At 35.0% G+C, this 12749-nt stretch overlaps 1 protein-coding gene across 1 annotated transcript; it reads left to right on the top strand.

Moving 5' to 3' along the window:
• Positions 1-2700: 2700 nt before the first annotated feature.
• Positions 2701-12749, top strand: LOC121236923 (DUF21 domain-containing protein At1g55930, chloroplastic-like). Its single transcript, XM_041133434.1, has 14 exons — positions 2701-3612; positions 5146-5243; positions 5336-5429; positions 6397-6474; positions 6589-6692; positions 7509-7590; positions 8092-8231; positions 8339-8417; positions 8529-8592; positions 9409-9500; positions 9975-10040; positions 10769-10885; positions 11882-12052; positions 12358-12749. The coding sequence occupies exons 1-14, from the start codon at positions 3037-3039 to the stop codon at positions 12595-12597; spliced, it is 2001 nt and encodes a 666-aa protein (XP_040989368.1). The 5' UTR covers positions 2701-3036; the 3' UTR covers positions 12598-12749.

The following is a 12749-nucleotide window of genomic DNA, read 5'->3' as shown; positions in this document are numbered from 1 at the left end:
CATTTTTTGTTCTCCTTGCTACTTGGGCTTGGAACCTTACGAATGTTTGCAAGAGAAGAGAGGGTTCGTTCATACAGAGAACATTTACATGCCATTCATATTTTTAAAAAACTTTCTATCCATAAGGACCAAAACTGGAAATTCAATTCAAAGTTCAAACTTGGGTATTTCTCTTTTCTTTTTCCTCAAAAAAAAAAAAAAAAAAAAATCAATACTGCTCTTTGGGGTAATCTATCACTCATATGCACCTCTGTGTACAACTATCCAATCCTCGATGTCTTGATATTAAGAAAAATCATTACAAATCAATTGGCGTGTGAGATTTAGGTGATGCCCAACATGTACAACTTTGAATGCCACACATTCATCATTGATGGATTCAACATCTTTAGATTTCTCATCTCTTACTCACTTCATTTCACCACCTCCAAATGTGTGGACTCCACGGCTGATGGTGGTGCAATCAAGAACGGAGTGTTTTTAACCACTGTTCACTAGGGCTGCCTAAAGCTACACATTTGTCTATGCTATTGCTTTGTTTAACCAATGATCGATTGTATTGAAGAGGAAGCAAAGTCTTTCCATAAATTGATTTTTATACAACTTTCCACAATCTCCAACCCCCAAATTGGATTGTCCATGACTTTCGACCCTCTCTTTGATGACTGTTCAAAAATTGAGAGAACGGGTGAGGAGGTCTCACATCCATTTTTATTTTTATGTTTCACATGTGACTTGTTAATTGTATTATTGTAAGGAAAAAGCTCACTGCCAGTCGGGTGAAAACTCAATTTTAACCCTAGCCAATAAAAATTTGCCACATAGGACGCGCAGCAGATCAAAAGTTACACCCACATGCATTGGATTACTTTATTTTATATTTATCTCTTCCCCCTCTTGTCTCCCTCCCTCCCCCCCTCCCCCCAACTCATTAGAGACAAAAAGAAAACACATAACCCAGTGAACTAATTAATTAATGTTGGCATAATACTGTATATTCTGTGCAGGAAGCTAAATAAACCTAAAATGGCCGACTTAATTGAAAAATGTCGAGCAAGAGATCAAATCGAGCAAGAGACCAAATCAGGCAAAATCAAGTATACTGAAATAATTGGGGAAAAAAAAAAAAACTAAACCCAGATAAATACATCTTACCCACCAAACATATCATCAACAAAATCATAGTACTGACAAAAAAAATAGATGAAGAAAAATGGATTTATCAAAAGAATTTGGAGCTTTGAAAACTAGTGGAAAACTTTACAAAGACAACTTCAAGGAAGTCAATATATATATATATATAGAGAGAGAGAGAGGGAGAGAGAGAGAGAGAGAGATTTTGTTACCCTCAACTTTAGAAAAATTTTATTTATTATCTTCACACTACACATCACATATATTTTTTTATTTTTATTTTATTTTTTTCTCTTATTAAATATGTGGTGAGAAAACATTAGGATCTGAGAATAAAATGAAGGCCTTGTTAAATAAGGGAAGGGAGAAGCACTGAGATAGTAACATAACTTTCATTGAAAATTAAGAAACTTTATCAATATTCTTTACTACAGTTTATTTGGATGTTCGGTTGAGAAAGCGTGGTCTCTTGACTCTTAAGGTAGTTCTAATGATCGTTTGAGGTTGTCGGGGGTGACCAGGCCTTACTGTTATAGATTGGCCTAGCGAGGTGGACAGTCTAACAGATATTCTTGAATAATACATTTTCTTCTTTCTATTTCATAATTATTTTATGGGGTATTTTATTTTAAGCAATCGTTTCTAATTAGAGGAGTGGGCAGGATACCAATAAATACTCAATTACAATTAGGAAAAATCTCAGACGGTCAAGTGAAAATCCCATTTAACATCAGCCAATAAAAATCCGCCATGTATGATTGCAACAAACCAAAATTTACACCAACATGCAGTAGATTACTTCATTTTATTTTTGAATCTTGATATCTTTGATTCTTCCCCTCTTCGATTACTTCATTTCCAGAAGAGTAATGCTAGAGAAAAGTCATTGTAGCAGTGTACACTTTGCACTCACTGCATGACTGCTTCTATTTGATTATTCCCAACACTCACTTGAGGAGATGTGTGGTCTAGATGATGTCACATCATGTGTGTAAAATATATGCTCCTAATAATGACTTCTATCTATATTTATTCTTTCCAGAATATGTAAGAGAATATATTCTCAATATTACAATCAATATCTTTCATGTTTGAACACGTATGAAAGAAAAAAAAAAAAAAGGAATTCTAGCCTTTATTTAGTATATAGTCATTGCAATCTTCATTCCAACCCCTCAATATTAGTCATATATTATATTTTAAGTGATTAACAAATAAAATAATTTAAAATAAATCGATTAAAAAAAATTAATCATATACACATAACATATTACATAATAATATTATAAAATGAAAATATTTTTATAAAATGATGTTATTTTTATAATATATTTTATAAAAATATATTTTATTTAAAATATAATTATATAAAATGTTATGAAAAATATTGGTTGTAAATCATTTTCTTAAAAAAAAAAAAAAAAAAACACAAAAGGATGATATAGTTTAGTATAGTATTTTAGGACTCCCAAAATAAATAAAATTATTGACTGACGCGTCAGCGGTATGACCGTTGTTAGCTGGAAAAATCAAGGCATACCCTTGCGAAGTTCTGCTGCAGTGCTGCTGACCGAAACGGGCAAAAGTAGAAAGGAAAGTAAAAAAAGAAAAAGAAAAGGAATAGTAAAAGAAAAGAAGACCGAAGCTCGCCAACAACTAAAATGTTGCTGACAAATCTCAATCTCACCACAACCCTCTGTAGGGTTTCTCTTTAACCGCGACGCCCCATCTCCCACCTCCCTTTTCTCTCAATTTCCCACTAAAACCCTACCATAACGCTTTTGCCTTTAGTTTTTGGTGATTTGTTTTATACTATAGTCGATATAGTTGGTGGAATATCCTTATTTACTTTTATTATCCCACAATATTCACTTGTTTTTGGGTGTTGAATTTTTGGTTTTTATGGCGCTTGAAGCTTCGATTTTCAATGCGCCGAGGTTCATTTCCGGCCCGAAATCGTTATGTTTGGTGCCTTACTTCGATCGGCAAACGAGAATGCCGATGAAGATTTTGGAGAAAAATAAGCTGCACCCATTGCGATTACCATTGAATTGCCTTGGTCCTTGTGGTTATAGGAGCTATTTCAGTGCTAGATATCAAGAAAAAAACTTGGTTTTAAGTAGTGCTGGTTCGAAATTTGTAGGTGAAGATAGTGAGAGTTCGTGTTGTAAAGATGGGGTTTCAGTTGTGAATTTAGACTTTTTCAGAAGGTTAGTGACCCGCGGGATTGTTTTGGCGGCAATGGTTTGTGTGGTTTTGGTGTTTGGGTGTAGGAGAGTCTTTGCGATGGAAGGTGCGGTGAATGCTGGTTATGGTGTAATTGGGCAGAACATTTTGTTGTTGAGGAATGCGTGGCCAAAGACTTTACAGGTTCTTCGGGTTTTGAAAGAGCAAGGTCTGGTTTTGGCAGCGCTTTTGGGTCTCTCAGCATTCTTCTCAATGGCAGAGACTTCGATTACTACGCTTTGGCCATGGAAGGTACATGGTCTATTCCCTGATATTGGAGTAAGTCTTTGTGTCGTGATTGCTAATTTTTATTGTCACAATTGACGCATTTCCCCACATCTTAGAATTAAGTTTAGAGTTCATAAGGGTCGCGTTAGTTCATGCAATTTTTGCGTTCCCCTCTTTATGAAGATAACAAACATTTTTTTTTTTTTTTTATAAGTAAGAAGTAAATTATATTGATGTGAATGAAAATAGGCAAGCCTATGTACACAGGAAGTATACAAAAGAAAATGCCTAAATACATTCTATAAGCGCTAAATTAAAGAAAGGAAATCATGAACATTAGTTCCATTAAGCACAATGGCTGAAAATCAGAGCAGTAATGTTTGTAAAAAAAAAAAAAATTCAGAAGCTCCGCCATAGTGCGCTCCCTATCATCCAAACACCACGCATTCTTTCCGACCAAATGCACCACATAATACACAACGGTATCATCTTCCATGCTGCCACCACCTGAGAACAGCCATGAATGTCCTTCCAACAAGCAAGTAAGTCAACCACCCTCAATGGCATTACACAAAAAACATCAAGTCTTCTAAAGATCTCATTCCACAATGTACTTGTCAACTCACAATGCAATAATAAGTGATCCACTGACTCTCCATGTCTTTTGCACAAATAGCACCAATCCATCACTATGAGTCCCCTTCTCCTCAAGTTGTCTGTGGTCAAAATGTTCCCAAGTGCCGCAGTCCATACAAAGAAGGAAACTTTGGAAGGCACCCGGGATCTCCAAATACTTTTCCACGGGAAAGATATGTTACCTTGTGATGCCAGTAATTTATAATAAGCCTTCACAGTGAACTTCTTACTGCCATTGGACCTCCACTGTATCCTATCCCCCTGTGCCGTTATCCTACTTGTGGAGTATAACAAGCTGAAAAATTCTGAAACGGTATGCAATTCCCAATCATGATTAGCCCTATTAAATAGGACATTCCACCGGTGAGAACCATGATAAAAAGCACAAAGATCCGCCACAGAAGCCTTCATGTTAGTAGCAATACTGAAAAGAGCTGGGAAACATAGAGATAACAAACAGTCTTAATCTTAGGAATATTACATCGATAGCAAGGCAAAGCCTTAATGTAGTGTTCATTTTATTGTGTCTTATACTAGTTGCTCTCTGTCTTGTTTGATATGCAGTTGGTGTGGGAGTGACTAACTTGGATTATGATCCTGGTTGGCAGGTTGTATTGTGAGATGTGCATGTTGACTTTTAAATTTGTTTTGCAATGTGGCTCTAGAACTTCATAGCTTAAAATTGCTTATTTCATATGGTTCTAAAATAGAAGATTCTTTGATCTTGAAGCTACCTAATCTTTTAACTTGTATATCCAGTTAAAGTTAATTTAGATTCTCAGACCATGTGGTTATGCATCTGTCTAAAAAAATTCATGGGTACTTACAGTTGTATATAGATTGATATTCTCTTTTCATTTTCCAGTAAATGATGGGGTCTATTATAATCTTCAAGCTCATTTGATTATCAATCTGTATTAGGTGCGTGAGTTGGCTGAAAAGGAGCCTGAGAACGGCGTCTTCAGAAAGCTTCGCAGTGATGTCACCCGGTTCCTAACTACTATACTTATTGGCACAACGTACTGACCTTTCCATGTTTCTCAGTGTTTAGATTTTATTGGCTTGAATTTAAACTGTCATTTATTTTTTTGTATTCTATATATTTAATCAGAGTTGTCAATATCGGAGCTACTGCTTTAGTCACAAAAGCCGCAACAGCAATATTCGGTGAAGCTGGTGTTAGTGCAGCAACTGGAGTAATGACCGTATGTCCCAATATCCCCTTGTTTGATCAATAGGAGATATGTAGTAGGAAGGTTAAGAGTTTGAGTTATAGTAAATGGCTTGAAGACCTAGACTTGGAGCATAGAATTAGTGCCAAAGACTGAATAATACAATATCATCTAAATCCAAGCCCTAGGTTTTTAAAGTTTGCCTTTTCCTCCTGACTATATCAATACCTGCTGTTCTATAGACTTGCCAACTTAGCAATAATAAAAGCATTTGGAGAGGTGAGAACTCAATTTTGGAGAGAGAACTTAGAACTTTCCTTTTTAATACCTTGTTCCATTTGTTGATTAAAATCAGCATTCATAAATTACTTGTATCACTAGGCATTGCTCTTGTGTATGACCCGTGTACTTGGGCTTTTGCCTATCCTTATGATCAATAAAATCTTATTTACCAATCAAAAAGAATTTGGAGAGAGAGAGAAGTAGACAAGCGGAAGAAGAAGAATTTAGTTGATTCTCCCTCTTGTATACATTCTGTGTACTTGGGCGTTGCCTATTCTTTAATATCAATAAAATTTTCTTTTACCTATGAAAAAAGAATTTAGTCGATGTCCCTATTAGTGTTTTATTAGGCAATAGCAATTGTTTTTCTTGAACTTTTGTCTTCTGCGACTTATCTTTTTCAAGTTTGCCCCCTTTATCCATTCTCAGCCTTGCCTTTTGTTCCACTGTGACTCTTTTTAAACGTTACTTATTTACATTTTAATAAACAGAAAAAATTGGGAATTTTGTTTCAATTTTGCATGTGGAATCTTGTTTAGAAATTAGGTAGAAAGGCATTTTTGAAAGCTAACATTGTTAAATCGTCTTTTGTTTTCCTTTCCCTGACAACATCCTAGCATGTCAAAGTATAAACAAAGATGAGGAAATTTATATTCGTTTCATCATATGTTTCTTACAGATCGGTTATTGAATGGTTTTTTTCCCTTAATGATACTAGGTAGCCATTTTGCTCCTCACAGAGATCACTCCAAAAAGTATAGCTGTTCATAATGCCACTGAGGTTGCTAGGTTTGTGGTAAGTTTGGATGGACTTTTTTTTTTTTTTTTTTTCAAACTAAAATATGTTTATAAATATGTTTTAGCTGTTCATCTGTTATACGTGACAAGATTTTATCTGCAATGCTTCTAGGTCAGACCAGTGGCGTGGCTTTCCTTGGTATTGTATCCTGTGGGGAGAGTTGTTACATATTTATCTATGGGGATGCTAAAAATCCTTGGTTTAAAAGGAAGAAGGTGTGCTTTATCAACTTAACTACATCTTGATCTCTTGGGCCCTTGGCAACTTCCCAGTCATATTGTATTATACCTCTCAAATCATTTAAAAATTTTCCTTAGGTTTTCTAAGTATTTTTCATGGAATATATATATATATATATATATATATTTTGTTTCAATGAGGTTGAACAAGTTTACAAAAAATAAAAGAGCATCTTAAATATACGATGAGGAGAAGTACTCATTTTGTGTTTTGCTGGTGCTGCTTGGCAATCATATATTGCTTTTGAAATGTTCGTTATTTTTCTGTATAATTTGATCATGAGCCATTCAAGATACTATGTATTTTGGAGAATAAAAGAATGCAGGATCATAATGAGTATGGTTGTGATCTGAGGGAGGTTGAAAGATTTTTTTGTCATCTAAAGTATTAGTGGTTGTCTGGTTTTTAAATTGGCACAATAGAACTCAGTTTTGAGCATTCGTTTGTTCCAACAAGACAAAGTTTACATTTTTTCTTCATTTTCTTTCCAGGTAATAAGTTAATGACAATGTAAATAAGTAAAATAACAATATCCTTGTAAAAGAAAAACAAGTAAAATAATCTTTAGTGCTATAGGTCATCATTTTTAGCAACCAAAATTTTAGTGATGGCTTTATTTATTAAAAAGGTTTATCTCTTGGGGTACTTCATTGTTATTCTTCCTCTCCCTACCTCCCATCCCCCCAAAAAAGATTGGTATTGTTAATGTACAATGGATGTTCAACTTGAAGGAAATGGTTCCTTTTATTGTGAATGAAATGGTTAATGTTTGTCAACTTTTATTGTATCAGCGAACCATATGTAACTGAAGAGGAGTTGAAACTGATGTTGCGAGGGGCAGAGTTGAGTGGGGCAATAGAGGAGGAAGAACAGGTAATAGAGTGGGCTAATGTGGAGTGTATTGTGCTTGTAGTATTCTTTGTTTTGATAATATAATGATTACGTGTTGCAGTTTCTGAATGATTAGAGTGAAGAAAATTGAGCAATGTGATGCATCTGTCACCAAGTATTTCATTCCTACCTTGTAATTTGTGTAGATAAATGAGAATCTATCTCGAAGGCATTTCGGAACTTAATTTGGATGGTTTCTGTTGCCCACACTTTTCAAAGTGACAGGAGAAGTGTGGGCAACATATGCTCGCATGCCCACTTTACACCCTATGATAAAATTTACATTTTGACATTCGGAAAAATCTCAATTGGAAGAGTATTGTGCTTGAAGTGCACGTGCTATGTCTCAGATGTTTTGCTTTCTGAACTCACATAATGATGTGCCTTCTACTCGGCAAAAAAAAAAAAAAGTCATTTTCAATTTTTGCAGCTTTCTTCCTTTGTTTTCTGATTAATATGTTCTTATTCTAAATTTCTTGTCAGGATATGATTGAAAATGTGTTGGAGATTAAAGATACCCATGTTAGAGAGGTGATGACGCCTCTTGTAGATGTAGTTGCAATTGATGACAGTGCTACGCTTGTAGATTTTCATAATTTGTGGGTGACCCATCAATATTCAAGGTACATAGACATTAAATAGACACCTTGCGGATGTACCAAGATCTTTTTTCTTTTCTTTATTTATTTTTAAAATCTGCAATAGGATAATAATATTTCTGTGCTTCCAGGGTGCCTGTTTTTGAGCAGCGTGTTGATAATATAGTGGGAATTGCATATGCCATGGATCTGTTGGATTATGTTCAGAAGGTTTTCCAGTTTCTTCTCTTGTTTCTCCTGCTTTTGAGTTCAATTGATTTCTTTATTGATTGTATGCCACAATCTATAGTGTGCAGAATTATAATATGTTTGATTTTGAAGGGTGAGCTGCTAGAAAGTACTACTGTTGGAGATATGGCTCACAAACCTGCATACTTTGTGCCTGGTAATCATTATTTTTTACTCCAATTTGTGGTGGGAGTAATTTGCATTTTAGATTAGTGTCTCTTTATGCCTAGTAGAGCAAGAGAACAGAAGATATGGATAGAGTACTAGGGCAGAACATATTATCTTACCCCAAGTCTATTCAACACAATCTGGAAGTTTATTTTTCTTGCTTAAATGATTGTAGGTATTTTCCCACTATTGTAGATCTTCTGTCTAATAGGATGGAACCCCCCACCCCTTTGGATTTTTATTTCAAGAGTGAGTCCGACTCAACTAATCACCTAATTGAAAAAAATATTAAAATCCAAAGAAAGAAACACAACTTAGAGTCAGCTAGAAGGCGCAGTCAACAGCCAAAGTATTGTCATATTCTTTAGTAAGGCATTTCTAGGAACAACTAAATGGTACATCACTTAGTTGCCATTTTTTTACGTTGTGCATGAACTCTTTGGTTTGATGGATCAAACTGTTGAACATCCTGTTCCATGGATCAAAATAGTCTCATGAGTATTATCAATATATGATTAGTTGACCATCTAGGAGTGTGAATCTGTGTGACTATCATTTTCATTTATTATTTGCTTTCACTCAAATGTTCATAGTTTTTATGGAAGTTACAATACAAGTTTCTTGACCCTGCTTGTGGCTTAAACTGCTGGTGTCTATTTACTATCTTTCAGAAGTTCAATTTATTGGCATGGACACGTTTTCTTTTGCTTTTTCTCTTTGTGATAGGCAGATTGTCATAACATATGTGTTTGTATGTCTAGCTATAAAGTTTCCAATGAATCAAGTCATATTATTGATTTTGCAGATTCAATGTCAGTCTGGAATCTCCTTAGAGAGTTTCGCATCAGGAAGGTTCACATGGCTGTTGTGCTTAACGAATATGGTGGAACTGTGGGAGTATGTACACACCCTCACCTCTGAATCCAACGAATTGATATTGAATCTTGCTATTTAACATTGAACGCTGAGGAAATATATGGTAGCAATTACAGACTCAGATGCTAGGATATGAAATCAGTATGGAATTCCTGATGTGAAACACCAAAACATGCTATTGCCCCATGGACATTTCTTTCTGGTCTTTATCATCATCTTAACTTCAATTGTTCCCTTCAGTGCTTCTGTTGTATACCTCCAATATACTTGCTTGCACCATCTTTTGACGATCTCATAAAGTACTTAACAAATCAAGAGGTGAAAATAATGTTTTCCAGGATGGCAAGAATACAGTAGAGTTTCCCACTAAGTAATTGCTATGTGATCATAAAATTTAACTTAAATCTTATCTTGCTTTAAAGTTTGCAGGATTATTTGTGCGGCAAATGCACTCATAACCTTTATTCATTAGTTTCTTGTTTGTGATGCAAACAGCTTGTAACCCTGGAAGACGTGGTTGAGGAGATTGTTGGTGAAATTTTTGACGAAAATGATTCAAAGGTAAAGCTCACTGATAGTCTGTGCAGTTTTTAGTTTACATTGGAAAATATGCCTGATTTCTTTTTCTTGATGAGTGTATCTTGTATACTGTATTCTCGAATGATTACATATGATTGCAAAGCTTTGGATTAATGAAAGAAAAAAATCTAGGTGCAAGACTGGTATCGAAAGATTTTAATATTTCATTGTCTAGTATATGACATAAAATATCAGAAATATTTGGCATGTGGCTCCTTTGTGTTATAGCCAATTGACTCTAGTTGATGAATAAAGAGACATACTTTTACTTTTTTTTTTTTTTTTTGTCTGTGGAGGTTCTGACATTTGAGCAGTCTTGAGAAAATGATAGCTTAGCATTCTCTGTTTTGTTACTTCGTGGAATAATTGTTGGATTTTGTCTGCTTTGGCATCATTCTATCGATCGGCAGTATTTGACCCAGTATGGCCCAGTTGTTAGATTATACTTACCAGACGTTTCCACTATTGCATATCTTAAAGTGGCTTTTTGACCATAAGTTTTATATCACTCCTCAATCTATTAAAATCCAGACATCTACAGGTAAACGCTATTTCCTTCATTATTGAAATTTGTATTTTGGAAGACATTCTTGGTAGGATGTACTCATCCCTCTAAGGCTTTGTGCTGGTTGCTGACATAATAATTATATGATCATTAACATGCTGATTTTTGTTTTCAACTTCTCATTATTTTGTTTGTAATATAACAGGAAGAGATTCAGAAGAAAACTGGCTACATTGTAATGCGAGCAGAGGGAATATTTGATGTGGATGCAAACACTTCTATTGATCAACTCTCTGAAGACTTAAATATCAAAATGCCAGAGGTATTTGCTAATCTATATATTGCTTAAATTGTTGTGTTCAATTAATTCTTCTGATATGTAAATTGCCTAAGTTACACTATGCATGCTCTTTTGAGGTACTAAATTATTTTTCTTGGTCTGTATAGAAAGGTGTCAGCGGTTATACCTTTTCTGTCTTGGTTTCTGTGGGACAATTACTCAATGGCTAAATGATCAATCTAATCTAGACATTTATTTGTTAATGTCAGACCGGTACATGTGACATATTGCCAATGATTATAACTAACCCGGATTACAGGTGGATAGTGAATGCAATCCAGCATTTCATGGCAAAGAGAAGTTCCCGGGGTTTATAATGATTCCAATGGGGCTCCATTTGTGACAATGGCTTGCCCTAGATGTGGCTTGAGCTTTGGGTCATTAGAATAACTATGCTATTTAAGATATTTAAGGATATATGTATTTTCAAATTGTATAGAATCATATAAATATTTCAGCATGTCTTGAAATAGACTTGTCTCATAATGCCTGTAATCCATGACGATGGTTGATCTTGTACAGCCTGAAAATAATGACCTCTGGTTCTGTTTTGGGTTTACCAATTCGTAGTTTTACCTTGTGTGGCGAGTAGGCTTCTCAAACACCCAGCATGCCAACAAAAATGGATCATAGGCACGTTCTACCCATAGCCTTGCTTAGTCTACCGATATTTCTGATCATGACTGATGAGCTGAACTAAAATATTTTGCAGTTGCCTATATTCGTGACAAGAATTCCTGTTTTCATTGCTATTAATTAACAGCCTTCCTACATACTTTGTAAACTGTATCTTCTTCCTTTTCTTATGTTTTCGTTATTCATATGTAGATTATAAGGTACTTATAAAAAAAAAAAAAGAAAAAATGTAGATTATAAGGCAAAGATCAAATGAATGAGACTGTACCGTAGTATTCATGCAATTTCCAATACACTTCGTCAAATTCCCATTGTGTTCACTTTGCACCTGTTGTGATACAGGGTCATCAATATGAGACAGTGTCGGGTTTTATATGTGAGGCATTTGGGTATATCCCGCGGACAGGTGAGAGTATAAAAGTGGTCCTTGAAAAAGCAAATCAAGAAGAGAATGATGAGTCCAAATCTGACAACCAGGATCAGAAGGAAAAGCATCAAATTTTTAAACTTGAGGTACAGTTTGGATTCTTTTGAGCTTGCGATTAATTGGGGAAAACATTACATTGGAATCTAATTACAGGGCAGATGTATAGAATCTTTCAACGAGACACTTCTTTATCAACTCCCTCAAAATGGAATCTATTCCAAACATATTTGCCATGGTTGCCTTCTAAGCAATACCTTCTATGAGATTCCAAGTTTTTGTATTTCCTTGTGCTTTCTCTCAGCAATTGTGCTGCATATAAAAATTGAAATGTACTTTATCTTAATTAGCTGCATTAACGGAGTAATGCTTTTGTGATATTGTCTTGGTACAGATACTTGCAGGAAATGCCAGGAAGGTCAGTGCTGTTCGATTTGAACGGATTAACAATGGTGACACGATGTTGGAGACCAAAGAGGTGACTCGGTTGTTTCCCAAAATTGTGAAGAGGAAATGGAGTGGTGATGAGGAATCGGATGGTACAGAATATGATGAGGACTCATTCCCGAGGAGACAGGAGGATGGCCTCTCTAATGAAGATAAAGATGATCATGATAGTCGCAGTAGACAATAGTTACACTTCTGTTTGTATTTCCCTTTCTTACAGAACCATGGAAGAGGTAAAAGATTGACAACAAAGTAAAAAAAAAAAGAGATTGAGTAATGATCAAACATTGTAAATTTTTTTACAGATGAAGAGAAGTGTCAACATCTGAATCAACAAAA

Source organism: Juglans microcarpa x Juglans regia, chromosome 6S (assembly GCF_004785595.1).
Source record: "Juglans microcarpa x Juglans regia isolate MS1-56 chromosome 6S, Jm3101_v1.0, whole genome shotgun sequence".
NCBI classification, from domain to species: Eukaryota; Viridiplantae; Streptophyta; class Magnoliopsida; order Fagales; family Juglandaceae; genus Juglans; species Juglans microcarpa x Juglans regia.
Note: the sequence above shows the minus strand (reverse complement) of the source record. Positions and strands in the feature narration are given on the sequence as shown.